A 17,954-nucleotide genomic window follows, 5' to 3' on the forward strand; every position below is an offset into this window, starting at 1 on the left:
TGAATTTGGTTCTTTGCATAAGTTAGAATTTCTAACAAATAATTGTATAGTTTTTCTTCAACATAGTCAATGCCCTACTAGTTACGTAATTGTAGTCCAGCGAATTAAAAAAGAACAAAGAGATAATTTAAATTTGGGGGGGAGGCCAAATTATTATAAACTTAAAATAAAATAAAAAAGAACAAAAAGGGACTAGTTCCAAGTGTCTTGATATATAAGAGAATATAATAAATACAAGGAATAAATATCGTAAGGAAAAATGGCCAAAAAAAAAGAGAGAGATAAACGGATAAACTGAAAAGAAAAAAAAAGTATTTGGATAACTACTTTTGTGTCAAAACTATTCGGAATTGTTCATTTGTCAACAAGTTGAAAAATCACGATGCAAGAAATTCTTACTATTTTGAGTACATGTAAACAACTCCACAAAGAAAATTTTGTAGCAATCAGAGAAAATATGATATAGCTTTATAGTAATATTTCCCTTTTTGAGATCCTACCTCTTTTTCTTTTTGGTATCTTTCTTTTTGTGAAAGTAGTGATATATCCTTTTTTTGATTTGAAACTTCAAAAAGGATATGTTACGAATCTTCAAAGCAAGAGCGTGTACATTTCGCCTACTTGCATCATATTAAGCAGAAAACTCAGCCTACTTGTATTATTTCTTGGTCCCGTGTTATGCAACGGCGAAGTCAGAATTTTAACTAGGGCTTAAATAAATAAGTATATACAAAGAAACTAAGAGGATTCAACATCTATTCTATATACATAAAAATAATAACTTTTGCCTTATACGTACAGTATAATTTTTTGATGAAGGAGGTTCGGATGAACCCCTTCCGCCCTCTAGCTCTGCCTGTATAAGGCGCTATTTTATTTAAAAGTAAAAGCAATATTTTGGAAATACTAGTAATTAGAACACGACTGAAGCAAGTCAAGCATTTGTTCAGTAGACTTGTCAAGATGTTCAGACTATGAGAGTGACTAGTTCGCACTTCTATACGCATGTACATTCACTTAGTTTACTAGGCAAAGATGTGCACTAATAGATGTGCACTAGGGGTGTTCGTCGGTCGGTACAGTACGGTATTTAGATATTTTGATTTGGTATTTTCATTATTCGATTTCTTAAAATGCTATATCAATACCGTACCTAACTAAAATCGGTATGGTTCGGTTTTTCTCCTTTCGGTTTCGGTTTATTCGGTTCGGTAACTTCGATTTGAATATTAACTAGTGCATAGAGTCATAGATTATAATACTCTTAATTATTAAAGTACTCAAAAGTGTATAAAACTTAAAACGTTTGTTGACAAAAGTTTTGTCCAAAACCATTAAATATCAATGCAGCGAGAGAAAACTGTACATAAAGAAATAAATTTGATCATTAGAAAAGTCTTATTACGTGCTTAGAGTTAATTGATAAATTTAGAGAATAAAGAAAAGTAAAAGTTTGGATTTTTTTATATTTATGATATAATTAATAATATGTGTATTATGTAATATAATATATATTTCGATATTTTTTTTAAACTACCAAATACCATACCTAATATCAATTTTTTGTTAAAACTTAAACCAAATACCAAAATATCAAATACCATACCTAATATTAATTTTTAAGCTTGTTGCAAAATAAGCTTTTAAGGAAAATATGTTTTAGAGACTCTGCCAAGTGTTCAATAGCGAGATGTAGCTTTTTTTAATAACCGAGAAAATCTCGCGTTTAAAGGACTACTACTCTGCCAAGTGTTCAATAATGAGAGTTTTTTATATATAACACAGTGAATAATAAACCCCCCTCGCTATCCCTTTTCCACTTAGGCTAGACATTTCAAGCGCTTCAAAGGTCCAAATATACCTTTGTATTTTTTAAAATGGTCTAAGAATATCACTCGTTATACTATTGGTTATCTATACCCCTACAGTCATACTTTGGGTTCAAATATACACCTCATTTAAACGGAGGGACACGTATCATCGTCCTGATTGTCAATATTAAATATCTTCTAATTAATTAAAAAGTAATTTTCTAAAGCAATTTTTTTTTTGTAAAAACTGAAAAAACTGAAATTTATTTTACTAAAAACTGGAAAAAAACGAAAATATTTTTTTTTCCAGTTTTTACAAAAAAAATTGCTTTAAAAAAAACTAAAAAACAAAAACTGAAAAGCAATTTTCTAAAGTAATTAAAAACTGGAAAAAACTGAAATTTTTTTAACAAAAAACTGAAAAAAAAAAGAAGAAAATATTTGTTTTTTTAGTTTTTACAAAAACAAATTGCTTTAAAAATTATTTTTCAGTTTTTTTTAAAGCAATATTTTTCAAAAAACTGGAAAAAAATATTTTCGATTTTTTCAGTTTTTAGTAAAAAAAACATTCAGTCTTTTCTAGTTTTTACAAAAATATTACTTTAGAAAATTGTTTTTCAGTTTTTACAAAAATATTGTTTTAGAAAATATTTTTCAGTTTTTTTAAAGCAGTTTTTAGTAAAAAAAAAATTCAGTTTTTCCAGTTTTTACAAAAAACAAAATTGCTTTATAAAATTGCTTTTTAATTAATTAGGAGATATTTAGAATTGACCAACAGGACGATAACACGTGTCCCTCCATTTAAATGAGGAGTATATTTGAACCAAAAGTATAACTGCAGGAATATAGATAACCCAATAGTATAACGAGAAATATTTTTAAACCATTTTCGAAAGTACAGAGATATATTTGGCTCTTTGCCGTTTCATATGTTAAGCTCTTACCACCAGACCAAAGCTATTTTTTGACAAAGGAATACTCAAATATATGAAAAGTTCATCTAACAATAAAAACCGAGATATATGTTTCCCTACCACAGTTAATTTTATTGAACATCTTCACATCATAAGAGATGACTGAATCAAATTTTACAGCCTTCTATAATAATCAGAAAACGAAGAGCAGCAAACAGACAGAATCAGCCAAAAGCACAAGATGAAGCTATTCCTGTTAAAATTACGTAGTACTAACATAATACTGCTACTTTCAACTAAGCTAGCGTTTGAACATAAATTTAATTAAAACTTGAGAAAAAGAGTTTTAAACTTGTGTTAAAAAATAATTATTGGAAGTTGAAATTGTATTTGGACATAATTTATTTGAAAAAAAAAAGATGAATTTTTGTGAAGATAGATTTTCACCCAAAAACTAACCCAAACTAATTTTTGGAACTTCAAAATTTGTCTTCAAAATCTTTCAAAAACTAATCAAATTTCATGAACAAACAATATCTTTAAAAAAAAATTTGAAAAAAGGTAAAAAAGATGTATGTCCAAACGGGAGCTAAATTGCTCAAAGGGCGATCATGCGTCAGAAGCTGAGTTACTAGTTACCTGGAATGAAGACAACTAGGAAAAGCAACTAACGTTTACCAATCCTAGCTTTTTTATGAAACATTTACTCAATCCTAATTCTCCATACACGGGGGTGATTCCAAAAGTCAACTAAAATACAAATATCTTTCAAACATGGATAGACGAGTACATCACATATTTAGCACTTCAATAACGGTCAAAGGCAGGTGGGCGTCCTCCTCCCCTACGAGGGCGGTCATATGGCGCCGCCCTATCTCTGTTGTAGCTTCTTCCCTCGTGCCGTGCTGGTCCTCCAGCTGCGTACCTGTCGCCACCTCGTGGGCCTACATCCCTGTCAGAATCCCTCTCTTTGCCATAACCGTTCTGAGGGTATCGGTCCGAAACACCATACTTGCCAGCAAAGCGATCACCACCAGGAGGGTTGTACCTAAATACCATAAGAAGTCATTTTTGATAAGACAGGAAAAATTTAGATCTCAAACACCAACCAAGAACATGAAAAAACTGAACCATCACACCTGTCATTAGCAATTCGATCACGGCCTCCATATCTATCATCTCTGCTATCATAGCGGTCCCTATCAGCATAATGCCCTCTATCATATTGATCATCCATGTACCGATGGTCACTACCATAACGATCCCCACGGGCACTACCTCCAGCATACCTTGATCGAGGAGGGGGGGATACTGCACGTGCACTGCGGCCACCACCTTCCAATGGACAGTCTCTAGCCCAATGGCCTGGGCGGCCACACTTGAAGCAATTGTCTGGCCCTGCTGACCTGTCACCTCCACCATAGCTGCCCCTGCCACCTGATGAGTAACCTCCACCATAGCCACGGTCAGAATCTTCACCACCACCCTTCGGTTGGGCCCTGTTCACAGAGATCACCTTATCACCAAGCTCCCTACCATGCATTTCTCTGATTGCATCTTCCATGGCGCGACGGTCAGCAAATGTTAAAAACCCAAATCCACGAGGACGGCCTGTATCTCTTTCCATCATAACCTACAGTACTTACAGTTTAGAGACTAACACCAGACAACCACATCAAGCTAAAGACCTAACCTATTAGAAGCCCATGACAATATACAAGCACGTGACATTCAAATTGATATTTATCAAAATTAATTGATAATTAGGAGTAGGAGTTCATATACAAAGCACAATAAAGGAGTTCAGCTTTACTCTTTCACAAGCAAAATCTGAAGAAGTAAACAGTGAACTGCATACCTAGAATTACCGATGAAATCTCACTTAGCAAAATTATAGCAATGCAAAGTAGCATTCCTAGAGAATGTTCTCTGGAAAAAGATTATATAGCAATAGCTGGAACACACAATTACGTCGTCCATCCCTAGCTAGTTTAATAGCTCGGCACTCAATTCACAATGAACCATAAACCAAATTCAACAGAGCCGGGGATCTCAACCTCGTTACTTCACGTTCCAAATTGCTCAGATGAGATCCATCTTAAAAAACATACCATTATGTGATGACCTGAACCTCTTTTTTAGGATGAAGACATGATCTGAACTTTCAAGAGCAGTAGTTAACATAGAATAGCCACTAATTCAACTAAACAATTCAACTCAAAATCTAAGTCCATAATAGGCAAGAAATGCAGGCACAAACTTCGTAGTTCATAGAAAGGTTGAACTTGGAGCTCCTCACAACAGTATCAGAAGTAAATTTTGAAAACAGAATGGAAGGCACATTCGTATCCTAATGCTCCAGACCATTTCTAGGGCTCTCTCTAAAACCCTTCCACTTTCAACTTGATTGATACTTGATGACCTTCATGACTTCATTTACCTCTGGGGAGTGCTAATGGAGATAGTGCTTGGTTGGTTAAGCATGACAAGGATCCTAGAACTTCTAAGTTAATTCTAACAATTTTCAACATTCAATATAGCTATACGATAAATAAATCATCTAGAGGTGGATTTCATGTGATAATTTCAACATTTCATCACAATATCACAGCATTCATTTTTGGGTAATAATATAAAACACCACAAATATTTTATTAATGCATCACTCTGCCCATGGAGGCAAGAGTCACACTATCAGGCAACACTTCCAATTCTTAGTTGCTTGTGCACTTGACATTGAACTTTGAATTTTTGCGTACTTTACTCAATATAGACTTCAATTCTCCAAGTTGGATCCAAAGTCTACAACTATGCATGCAACAACTTCACAAATCTCACGTAAGCAAATGAAAATAAGTAAAGCTTGACTGCTGTAAGTTTTCTTAATCACTTCATCAGTGTGAAAGGAAAGAAACTAAAGCATATTAGAAGCAAAGATCTAGGAATATAAAGTTACTTGGGCAGAGGAAGTCTTACTTGGGCAGCAGAAATCTGCAGGTCTGCAGATTACCATCCTCTGACCCATTAGATTAACTCAGACCACATGTATCCAGTGGAACCAATACCATTAACAGCAAAAACAACAATACCAAACAAGGATCCTAACCTCTTGGGTAAATCTTAATTATACCAATTAGAACTTTCGTTGGATCCATAAACTTACTCCATTTACTTCAACCAGACTAGCAAGCAAAAGTATTGCAGAGGTATGCCTACGCAACAGTTGGTTCAGCATTCAGGTGGTCCTTCATAAAACTTCTCATGAACATCATTCCGCTTTTTGTTCAGTAACAATCCAAAAGACTGATCTTCATTTAGCTATCTTTTTCAGCACAAGCTCAACTAATCTTCATTAAAGAAAATTTCCAATGTCCCAGATAATGCCTTCTGCTATCAAGGCATCAAAGCAGATAAAGCAAAATCAAAAGAGCTGATCCACTTTGATCCTTCAAAATGCAATTCAGACGGAAAAGAGTATGAAGCTAGCCAACTAATCTAGAGTAATAAGCCATGAAACATAACACTCTGAAGGTGCAAACTTGGCTGAAGCAACGCTGCTAATGAATCTTGACCGGCCTGTCATCGTCTGGTGGTCCACGGTATGACAGCAATGAGCTTGCTCAAGAGAAGAACATCTCATGACGGCGAAACGATCATTCAACGAAGTAAAACAGAATAACTATAGAAGGAGAACGAGACAGAAGCGCATCCAGACTCCGCACACAACAGCTTCTAAAGGGCTTCGAAAATGTCAAGAAATCATGAATCACGTTCAATCTTGACAGTGGCAAACCACCAAGTAAAACAAAATGATGAGCACAAGGGAGAATGAGACAGAAGCGCATCCAGACTCTGCACACGACGACTTCTATAGGGCTTCAAAAATGTGGAGAAATCAAGAATCATGTCCAATCTCGACAACAGCAAGCCACCAATTAAAACAGAATGAGCGATAAGTGGGAGAATGAGACAGAAGCGCATCCAGACTCTGCACACAACAGCTTCTAAAGGTCTTCAGAAGTCAAGTTATTAAGAATAATGTTCAACCTTGAAAGTGGCTCGTGTAGAGGCAGGAGATTAGCTAAGTACCACATAGCTTCACGACAACCTTTTTCCCTGAGGATTCTTTAGAACAAAGAATAGGTGTCCTATACATCCCAAACATGAGGTAGCGGACCGGATGTCGTCTAATATAGATCCTTCCTAGTTATAAATGGGAATGTAAAAATTTAAATATTCCCATAAACTTTTAAAAAAATGAAAGAAAGTCCTTATTTTTCTCTCGTTTCGAGCACCAAAGATCTTATCTTAACATGTGCAGCCACTTAACAGTCAAAAGAACTCACCTTCACAAAGTAGCAAACAGTAGTGGCAGATCAACTAAAAAGAGAGTGTTGTTACCATGCAGAACCACTTAGATACTCATAAATCTGGTGTCTGTTCAACATAACACTATGACCCAAATTCTAGTAAAAGAACTGCCAACAACCTTCAATCATATTGGTTCTGCTAGCCTCAAGAACAAAAGGTGCCATTCACAGAAACTGCCCACCAACTTAACTTGAAAAATGTGGAAATTAGACTCTGAGCTAGACTGCATATTCAAAATTCTTGATTGACCCCTTCTTTTCTTATTATCAGTAACCCCAGAATTGCTTGCAATTGATTAAGCACCTTACATCAAGAGATAACTTACCTCCTCTATTCCCACATTTGACACGCATCACGGAAATATATATATTTATGGGATAGTAACTCCCACTTGACTGCTAAGCATTTAACTTCGATTGGGGGAAAGTCTTAAAACTACTGGTGATCCCACCAAATCAGACCACCTATGATGCACTCAGTCCACTTATTCCAATCATCTTCCATGAAGTCCAATGCCCAAAATACAAATGCCCCTTGAAATTTTACAATTAGCAGATGGTTGAACCAGTTTAAGGCACCAGAGCAGAATTGTGAATCAACTGCAATCAGCGTTAGGGACGTACTTCTGAACAAGTCACTGCTGCAATTGAAACCAATAGTGCTTGCCATTGTTAACATGCAATCGATCTAAGCTTTTTCCGGATACTCTACCAAGTGAAACCTCAAAAACAAGCTGAAACCAATAGTGCTTGCCATTGTTAACATGCAGTCGATCTAAGCTTTTTCCGGATACTCTACCAAGTGAAACCTCAAAAACAAGCTGCTCAAAAGAATCAAGTACTTATGTCCAGCAACTTCACACATTCCAATGAACAGAAAACATTCCCCATACAATTCCATCTAAGGCATCTCAAAACCATCAACTGGCATAACCAGATCCAGAAATATTAAAGGAAAAATTAATTAATAAATGACGAATATAAAATGAAAAGTTGGAATTAGCATGACTTAAGCACTCAACTTGAAGCAATGTAATCAAATTGAAAAATTCAAGACTGACCCAGCAACTTTCCTATAGAGCATAGCACCACAAAGCATATGAAGAGAGAAAAACAAAAAAAAAAAAACATAGGACTCTTTCCGGTGCTTAACGTCATGTATGAGACAAACAAAGTCTGCACTTATTAGTACAAGCTACAAAGGAGAATGCTATAACTTCCACCACATAACATCCAATATACGGTGATAGCCTCCTCCATATATTTATTGACCAGTAAAAGTAGTAATATTATTAGAAGGAGAAAAACAAGCACCAATTATGTATCAAGATACAGCAACAGCACCAATATATGACATCGTTTAACATGCTGTTGTATAGGGTTCCTAACATCTTTTTTCTTTTTTTTTTAAACTGGAAAAACGTAAAAAATCTTGCGTACAAATAATAAAAGGAGTTTAAAATGAAAGAAAAATGGCCTGAGGATATGCACGGTTACGCGCTCTGCAAAAGTAGAGTTCTTTCTTGGAAATTTCTTTTTTGAAGTTTTTTCAAGGAAAAATAACCCATCCGTGCTAGAACAAAAGGTCACAATCTTCATAGAAAACCGTAAGTGTCATTTAACCATTTTTTAAAACTACTCCGTTCCAGTTTATCCAGCAAAATTTCCTTTTTAGTCTGTTCTAAGAAAAATGACAGTTTTCTAAGTTAGGAAGCAATTAACTTAAATTTCTCACCTTATCCTTAATGAGAAGCATTTATAGTCACACAATTAATATGAAATATTTTTATTTTGATGAAGTCTGTTATGAAATGTTTAAGATAACAAGTTTCAAAAGACTAATAACCACACAAATGTTATTACATGTTCAAGACCACACGTTTCAAAAGTATTTCCTTTCTTTCTTAACCTTCGTGCCGATTCAAACTTTGCCACATAAATTGAAACAGGGGGAGTATTTATAATTTTAAAAAAAAATTAACTTACAAAAAATGCAGGAAAAAGGTAAAAGACGCACAATAATAAAGTTCAAAAACATTGTGCAGACATAAGAATACGCAGTAGTACAATACATACACTAAATCCTCAAGAAATAACGAACATTTCGCATAAAGTAATTAAGGAAAAAACTGAATCCAGGGAAATTACGAACCTGACAATCGATAACTTTACCATAACGGCCAAAAGCGCTTTCGAGTTGACGGTCAGTTACATCCCACGCTAACCCTCCCACGAATATACGATAATCTTGGTCCTTCCCTGACATTAGACCCTGAAATTGAGGGGAAAAATCAATTATAACACCAAAAAAAAACCTAGAAATCAACTGAGTTCAAAATTAGAGTGAATTAGAACTTAAATTAAGCAAAGAGAGAGATACCTAGTTATGTAATGCGAGTGAATTTCACAGAGTATAACGAGAGCTGCTTGATTGTTTTTGCTATAGGGTTCGTACAAATAACTTGCTTGGTTTTTACCTTGAGGTACTTTTATTTTGTGTTTAAATATATTGCACTACCAGGTCCTCGCGGTTTTACAAAATAACAAATATGTCCCTTACTTTTGATAAAAAGAGTTTTTAATCTCACCTGCTTTTAAATTTTAAGTCAATCAAACACCCACTAAATGAACTACTATTACTACATGTTTTATTCCTTTATTTATTTGGACTTAAGCAAATTGGATAATACGATTTACAATAGCAATGATGTTTAACAATCACTTTGATTTTGTGTCATTCAATTGACATTTAAATTTAGGGAGTTCATTTTTAGGGGCGGCTTAAGTATGTTGGTGGTCTAAAGCAAAATTTTGTCAAGAGGCTTTAAGTATTTTGTAAAAGAAAAAAAATTATATATATTTTACTTAAAGTCTATTTTTTAGCGTTTTGAGTTGAAAAGTTATTAATAAAATTTTAATCAATTTCTTCTAATATCCGTTCACCAATTTTACAAAATAGCTAATCAATTACATGGCTAAAAATCTCTTTTAATTTTCACAATCTTATTTATTTACCTTAAAGTATTAAGTAATTTTTTAAGAAAATTAACTATAAAACCTACTATTAAAAAACAAAAAAGGGCCCAAAATTTTGGAGCCTAAAGTCATTGCCTTAGTGGCTTTTGCCGTTGAGCTGGCAATGTTCATTTATATAAGTTAGGTCGAGTTTTCATTATTGATTCAGATCTACAAGTCTATTTCATCTATATATTGAATAATTTATCTCAGGAAATAACAATAGGTTCATTTTATTAAGAATATATCATACTATTTTGGCAATTTATGTCTTAGATTATTATCGGCACCATTAGTTAGTTAATAAAAAATAATCCTTCATATTTACCTAAAATGGAGAGCAGATTGGGTAGCTCTTTTAGATTAGATAGTTGCAATTATTATTCCACTTAAAGAAAACCGTGCTTATATATCCACCAAGAAAACAATCATAATACAAATATAGGAGGCGGGATGGGGAATTCAAAACTTTAATTTGACGAGACTGAACCGATAAATTTTTGAGGAAAAATCTACTCGGGATCTAATTTATGCATTGAATCATATTAATTTACTCTAGTAAATTAATAAATTGTGATAACATTACGTATTAAATGATCATGATAAATTTGATATAAAATACATATATCATACACTTACATTAGGTATGAGTAAAAATAAATAAATAAATAAATAAATAAGAGCATCTAGAATCATTCTTGAATAAGAATAGGACAATAGCATGCCCCACTGCAAATAATGAACTCATTTTGACCATAGGACATCAACCTTAATTATAACTTGGTCAAACAAATGATAAGTCTTAACATTTAGATAAGATTCAAAAGAGAAATATTTAGCACTGTCATTTCAAAGAGCCATTTAACAATAGTATGTGCAAGCACAAACAAGAGTAGCTTCATTTGGAATCAATACCGAGTTGAGGGCTACAACCAAAAAAAAAAGTCTATTGTTAAAACCAGTTAACAAAAATTCAATTCAAGAAGCAAAAAATCTACAAATCTTTTATGTATAAGAAGGCTTAAGCATTCATGAATCATGGATGGGTAAAAAAAAAAGGGGGGGTTTAATGGGTCGGGGCGGTTAACGTGGGTTGTGGGTGGGTTATTTACGGACCAGATCTTGGTTGGGGTGGGATTTTAATTTCGGCCAATAAAAAACTGCACATCATATATTTTAGGACTGAATGCTCAAGGTGCACTTATGATAACATGATGAAGATACATGCTCGAATATTTCAATTATCACCTTTTTCGGGCACACTATATTCTTGAAAGTAATGGAATTATTATGAGAAAGCAATAGCATTTTCTAAATCCTATATCAGGAAGTACCTAATGGACTGCTACACTACTTCAGTGTGTAAAACAGAAAAGAATCAGGGAGATAAAAGAGAGGAGTTTTCCATAATAAACATTACATCCAATGAAACAATACAGTAAAATGGGACTCCTATATTTTGCTTCCAATGTTGTTTTATTTTTATGGAATATGTGTTACTAAATTTCATTCCTGTGGAGGATTTACATCATTGTACAGCGTATTAGAAACAATCTTAGCAAGGAATAAATGAGCTGATAACACTACAATGCAAGAATCTACAGGGGGTTTAGATACAGATATACATCACTGTACATTGCCTTTAACATGTTCAACCAAGGTTGAATCGGCTGCAAAGGAACTTATCTGAATTATTCAGGCAAGAATGGCAGGCGAGCAACACTAGTGCCTCCGTTCCTATCAATCCAAGAGTCTAGAATCTGTGCTGTTCTGGCTTGAACTGGACCTGGAGTGCTTTACTGAAGTCTTTCTCTGTAGTTTCTGAGGAAGGATTTGAAGCCTTGGGTTTGACTCGGTACCTGAATTTTCTGCAGCCAGCTGATAACTTTCAACCAGCTTGAGTTGTTGGGCAACTATCTCAGAGCGCCTTGGCAGAAGTTCAACAGCCTCACCACCAGGTATAACGATGTACTCAATTGCAAGGCGAACCTCCTATTATGAGCCATCAAAATGTATATTTCATCAATGAGTTTCTAGAAAACTTAAGCATTATAAGGCTAAATGGAAACCGGAACAATATCAAGTGATTAAAGCAGAGAAGTAGAAGCCACCTCTGATAAAGCAGCAATCGTTTAGTTCTTTTGTTTTTGTTTTTTTAATAACCGAGAAACTCTCGAGGGTCAGTGGCGCACACTTCAAAACTCGGTGAATAATTGGTCAGACTCAACCCTTTTCCACTTAAATACCAGGCTCTTGTCTACAGCATGATTCGAACCCGTGACGCGCGCCTAATTCACACATCACGTGTTGCGCTCTTACACATCACGACATACGCTTACACTAATGGTTTAGTATTCACAACCCCTAATTATGATTAGTAAGCCACATCTTAGTGAATTACGTGTCTGTTTGAGCAGCTGATTTTTCACATGTCCCGTAGCCAACTTACAAGATAAGATGACAATAAGCATGTTCTTTTCTCATAAACCGCTACTTGGCTAGAAGGTGTGATGAAACAACTGCTTTGTTTGTAATTGTCATGCACATTTTGACCAAGTTAGAATTTTGTATATAATTTCATATAACTCCTGCTAGAGAGGGAGATATCAATTATAAACAAATGGAATGATAGTACTCCTAGAAATGCCACTGATTCACTAGCTTCCTTTATTCTAGGGGTTACCCGGAATTTTTGAGTGAAATTTGAGTGAAGAAGATATACAAACATAAAGAGGCAAACCTCTAAGGCATCTATCTCCTCCAATGTTGGTCTCCTTTTTGGTGCATCGTCTTCAATTTCAATATCGAATGCATTTGTTAATGGCTGTTTTGAGTGAATGGAATCCATTCCAAGAATCATACGGATAGCTTTCACCATTTGTGCCATGGTACTTGACTGCATAATAAGAAAAGAAATGGTATTTCGATATTGCAGCTAAATCTTGAGTATCGTTTCCCACCAAAGAGCTAAAAAGGGTCAAACAGAGTAACCAAAGATAAAGACACCTAATTCTAATGTAAACTGCGCTATAAATAATTTTTAAAGGGTGAACGATGCCCAATAGCAAAATTTCAGTTTCTTCCTCTGAAAAGAATTGATAGTTAGCAAACATCAATGTTATCATTTAATTTCTTGTTTTTCAAAGTCATCATTCTTCAACTATAGAGTACCCTACATGAATTCCATCCAGTTTAGAAAAAATATTTTTCAAAATAAACAAAACTCTAATCAAATATGACACAAAGATGAAGGCCAAATCATATTTCAAAGATATAGTTGCTCAAATATTAAGCCTTAACAATAATATTAACTGTTAACCAGCAGAAGAGAGAGAGAGGCGAAATCATATTTTGAACAAGAGTAAAGGTGAGTATTAAAGGGGAGGTCCCTTGATTTACAACAATTCAGAGGAGGTCAACGTGATTGACCCAAAACGAACAAACAAACAAACAAAAACAAATATGTAAGTAAAGGGCACAAGTATACCTTTACAACAAAGACAGGAACTTGATGAAATTTGGCAACACTACGAATCCAAGGATTCTGCTTTATTTCAGCACTAGAGGCTAGAATAGCATCCGCAATGCCAATATCATCTGTTACTTCAATTTCTTCCTCAAGCCCCATAACGGTTGCAACTTGCAATAGATCAGCATCTTGAATCTACAATAAGCCAGAAAGAGATTAGGCTTGATTCTACACATCAATGACAAGTATACACAGTATTATAGTATGAGAGAGGTTTGTGCATCCATGATTCCCAACAATGCATCACAATGTTATGAAAATTCCAACAGTCAAAAGGAATCAAGAAAACTTACCTTATAAGTATAAACATACACAAGAGATTTCCTTTTGCTGATAGATCCATTGGTGCCCAATTTCTTGGAATTGGGATGATCCTCATCTTCCTCATCTGACTCAAATTTTACCTTATTGTTTTCATTATTGGATTGCAGATGATAATTTACATACTCCCCATCAGACTCTACTTTATCTTTCTTTTTTACATACTCGCCATCAGACTCTACTTTATCTTTCTTTTTTACATACTCTCTTTCAGACTCTATTTTATCTTTCTTTTTTGATAAGGACTCTATTTTATCTTTCTTTTCCACTTTATCAGTTAGCTCAGAGTCATTAACTTGGTCCTCTTGAGCGAACAGAGAAGACTCGATGGAGTTTTCAGCTTCAATCTCCAATCTGCGTATCTCAAACAAAGGAGATTTTCCTGCATCAAGGAAAAGATTAAATATAGAACTAATATTAGTTGCTAAGTGTAGTCCAGTGATTTCACAATGTCAGAAAATTCCGAAAGGGTGGGAAAGCAAAACTCTAATGTACCTGCTAATATTGCATCTACTGTTAAATCTAGTCTATGGTGAACACGACATTCAGTTCTTGATATCATCTCAACTGCACAGGTAAAAGTTGGAGGACCTTTCCTCTCCAGAATTGTTTTCTGTACTTTCCTTTTCCTTGCTTCCTCATCACCGAGAGTAACACTCTGGTCCAAAGCAAAATAAAACAACAATATATTAGGTCCAGAAGAAAAATGTTCGCTATCAATATCTGACCAAACATTGTTCTGAGAAATGAAGAAAACAAGTTCAAGTGCAGAGGACCACATATTAAGTGGGCGTTTGGACATAAGAATTGTAAAATTCCAAAATAGGGGGAAAAGATTTTTCAAGTGAAAATGGTATTTGAAATTTAGAGTTGTGTTTGGACATGAATATAATTTTGGATTGTTTTTGAAGTTTTGTGAGTGATTTGAGTGAAAATTTTGAAAAACAACTTTTAGGAGTTTTTCAAAATTTCGAAAATTTTCAAAATGCATCTTCAAGTGAAAATTGGAAATTTTATGAACAAAGGCTGATTTCGAAAAAAAGTGAATTATTTTTGAAAAAAAGGGAAAAATTTCTTATGTCCAAACGGGCTCTAAATTAATAAGAAGGAAGAGAGGAGAGGGGTTCAACACCTCTATGCCACCAACAAGCATTTGTAAGGATGGATTTTTTATTATACTCTCAATAGTACTTCCATGGGCAGTTCCAACAAGCTGTACTCCTCTCTGAGCAATTGTACTAGCAGCCAATGCTTCAAGCTCTGTCCCTATTTCATCTATTATAATGGTTTGGGGCATATGGTTTTCAACTGCTTCGATCATTACCTGCTCAAAGTAAGAGAAACAGAACGAGAGAAGAGGGAGAAATTAGATTGCAGTTCAGAGGTTATCCAAAAATGCAGAAAACTTAAAATAAATTTTACTTCAGTGCTCACATTATGCTGCAGGTTAACATTTGGGACTTGCATCCTTCTTGCACAACCAATACCTGAATGAGGAACATCTCCATCACCTCCGATCTCATTAGATGTATCAACAATAACGACTCGTTTCTTCTGGTCATCTGCCAGCATTCTGGCTATTTCTCTGCACACATAGAGAGCTTCGTAGTCATTGACGGGTACTAGTAGTGGCGGAGCCACATAGCCCCTTCGCCGGAAAATTACACTGTTTAGATAGGTACTATTTTTTGCTATGTATGTATACTATGAGTTGAATCTTTGTGTATTTAGTAAAAATGTTGGCCCGCTACTGGGTACTAGTCATTCTTCATTAAGATAGTTATGGGAGAAAAGCTGAGTAGTGACAATTAGCACTAAATAATAACAAGCAATCACTTTTGAGATGTTCATAAAAAGCAAGCAGTAAATTTGGATACCTGATTAAAGTAGTTTTACCGACCCCTGGAGGCCCGATCACCAATATGGAGCCACCTCCTTCAACCAAGTCACGTATGATCTCAGCGCTTCCAGATACAGCTCGACCTACCCGGCAGGTAAGACCAATGATTTGCATTTTACGGTTTCTAATTGCACTAATACGATGGAGGGAACTGTCAATACCAGAACGGTTGTCATCTGAGAAATCCCCCACCTAAACAATGAAGCAAATTTATCAACTTTAAGCAACAAATTTCATAACCGTACATTTATATATATATTTTTTATTCATACGCACACACAAATTAAAAGAAAAGTAATCTCCTTTATTTATGCTATTACCCTCATTCAGGTCAAAATTTATGTAGACACACACAGAGACAAAAGGTTAATTCTTCTAATTATTTAATTACTATAAGCTGACTAAGAATAGATGAGTACTGACTTCCACTCATCAAATAAAATAAACTTAAAGCAGATGCTTTAATTTTTAAATTGCACTCTGTAAAGGTGATCTCAGCATATCCTGCTACATGACATGATTGTTACCTATATAATACTACATAATAAAGTCAATCCTACCATTTCCAGTTAAATTAAACATATCGAACTTGTAATACTCCCTCCTTAATTATTTTTGACTTCACACGGATTTTAAGCAAAAATGAAAGATTTATAAAACTAGGTAGTCTAAAACAAACCATAAATATTTGTGTGGTTATAGATCATCTCAAAATAAAATGGAAAGTTAACTTCTAAATATATAATTATTTTTTCAGGATAGACTAAAAAAGAAAAAAATATCAAATAAATTGGGGGCGGAGGGAGTAATATTTACTTAGACACCTTTGAAATGGCGTGGATTAGATCCTCAAGCTTTACGGGCTGCTCCGAAATGACCCAATCACCTGAAGGAAATCGGGCAAGGGGCTTTCTACCCAAATCCATAACCACCTCAATCAACTCCCCAATCTCCTGATGTCTAAAGAGCTCATTTCTCATTCTCAATGGCACTATCTCCAAAAACAAGTCCAAGTCCGAGATCATGGGACTCGAAGTGGAAGTCGAATTTGAAGAAACCAATGACAACCCATTTCCGGAAATCGAACATCCCTTTGGCCTCCTGATTTCCGGCGACTGAATTGACGGCACCGGCAACCTAGAAGACGAGATTTTACTGCTCCCACGACGTGTTCGGCAAAATGCCGCTGTGAACGTCGAAGAAGCAAATTGACAATGGTTTAAATAAGAAAAGGTGGAATTGGGTATCTGCTTAGTTGAGTACCATGAGCTTTGAAGATCAATCAAGATAAAGTGGGTATTCAAAGCACTCATTCTCTCACAAAATCCCACTTTCTCTACACAGTTGTCTTTTCTTTCCCCCTACTAATTCTTTGTAATATAAATACTGTACAAGATCTTTTATTAATGGGTTTTGGGGAAATCTGATTGGATTAGGGAAGAAGAGAAATAGATTTTAGTTGGTAAGAAGAAGATGAGGGGAAGAATTTGAAGAAGATTCGAAAGGATCTCCTACGGTAATGGAGGGTAAGTGGGGTCCATTAACAAGAAACATACAACGACCATGGAAGGGGAAACACGTGGGTGGCTTTGTTTAAGACCACACAAATGAGTGACAGTTTTAGGAGAGCTTGCTATGAAAATTTGAAATTTTGTTGAAGTTTGAAGTATTCTGTTTTGGCATGTGAATAAGGCGTGCACGCTAATCAAATGGAAGAAGAAAATTGTTACTCCTAAGTATTACTTTTCTTCTCTCTGATTACCACTCAAATATTGTGTAGATTGGTCTAAGTTCAATAACAGCTTGTTTGAATTTGTTAATACATTTCGTTTTATAATAAATCGTATTGTATTGTACTGTATTGTTTGATAAATACAATATTTGGATAGATTGTACTGTTTGCCTTTATTTTATAATGTCACATACCAACAATATAAAGAATAAACTTACAATCTTACAAAGAAAAAATAGGATGCGGAGTATAATCTATATCTATATCTATATATAATTAAAAGGAGAGAAAAAATCTCTCTCCTTAAATCAAGTGTCATCATCCCACTATGCCACTTGGCACTTTAAGACATTGCTCCAACT

At 34.7% G+C, this 17,954-nt stretch overlaps 2 protein-coding genes across 3 annotated transcripts; both read right to left on the reverse strand.

Moving 5' to 3' along the window:
* Positions 1-3,275: 3,275 nt before the first annotated feature.
* Positions 3,276-9,572, reverse strand: LOC107819783 (glycine-rich RNA-binding protein RZ1C-like). 2 transcript variants are annotated; one of them, XM_075228461.1, is made up of 5 exons: positions 9,476-9,550; positions 9,248-9,367; positions 5,702-8,019; positions 3,865-4,358; positions 3,276-3,773 (listed from the first exon to the last, which is right to left on the reverse strand). In XM_075228461.1, the coding sequence occupies exons 4-5, from the start codon at positions 4,353-4,355 to the stop codon at positions 3,533-3,535; spliced, it is 732 nt and encodes a 243-aa protein (XP_075084562.1). In that variant the 5' UTR covers positions 4,356-4,358; positions 5,702-8,019; positions 9,248-9,367; positions 9,476-9,550; the 3' UTR covers positions 3,276-3,532. The 2 variants fall into 2 exon arrangements, with proteins under 2 accessions (XP_075084562.1, XP_016501421.1); XM_016645935.2 differs by lacking the exon at positions 5,702-8,019 and having other exon boundaries at positions 9,476-9,572.
* Positions 9,573-11,567: 1,995 nt separating this feature from the next.
* Positions 11,568-17,545, reverse strand: LOC107819784 (protein SEEDLING PLASTID DEVELOPMENT 1). The gene is made up of 9 exons (XM_016645937.2): positions 16,685-17,545; positions 15,838-16,052; positions 15,395-15,545; positions 15,093-15,284; positions 14,456-14,618; positions 13,933-14,342; positions 13,598-13,774; positions 12,851-13,006; positions 11,568-12,102 (listed from the first exon to the last, which is right to left on the reverse strand). Exons 1-9 carry the CDS (start codon positions 17,171-17,173, stop codon positions 11,851-11,853), a joined length of 2,205 nt encoding a protein of 734 aa, XP_016501423.2. The 5' UTR covers positions 17,174-17,545; the 3' UTR covers positions 11,568-11,850.
* Positions 17,546-17,954: the final 409 nt, after the last annotated feature.

The sequence above is a fragment of the Nicotiana tabacum genome, chromosome 13 (genome assembly GCF_000715075.1).
Source record: "Nicotiana tabacum cultivar K326 chromosome 13, ASM71507v2, whole genome shotgun sequence".
Taxonomy (NCBI): Eukaryota; Viridiplantae; Streptophyta; class Magnoliopsida; order Solanales; family Solanaceae; genus Nicotiana; species Nicotiana tabacum.

Excerpts from the sequence above, each read along its gene's own strand:
- LOC107819783 (XM_016645935.2), bottom strand. The coding sequence starts at position 9,361 with ATGTCAGGGAAGGACCAAGATTATCGTATATTCGTGGGAGGGTTAGCG. Across the intron at positions 4,359-9,247 it reads GTAAAGTTATCGATTGTCAG|GTTATGATGGAAAGAGATAC; the intron begins GTTCGTAATTTC and ends TAAGTACTGTAG. Across the intron at positions 3,774-3,864 it reads GATCGAATTGCTAATGACAG|GTACAACCCTCCTGGTGGTG; the intron begins GTGTGATGGTTC and ends TATGGTATTTAG.
- LOC107819784 (XM_016645937.2), bottom strand. The coding sequence starts at position 17,173 with ATGAGTGCTTTGAATACCCACTTTATCTTGATTGATCTTCAAAGCTCA. Across the intron at positions 13,775-13,932 it reads TGTATGTTTATACTTATAAG|ATTCAAGATGCTGATCTATT; the intron begins GTAAGTTTTCTT and ends GGCTTATTGTAG. Across the intron at positions 12,103-12,850 it reads AGGAGATAGATGCCTTAGAG|GAGGTTCGCCTTGCAATTGA; the intron begins GTTTGCCTCTTT and ends GGCTCATAATAG.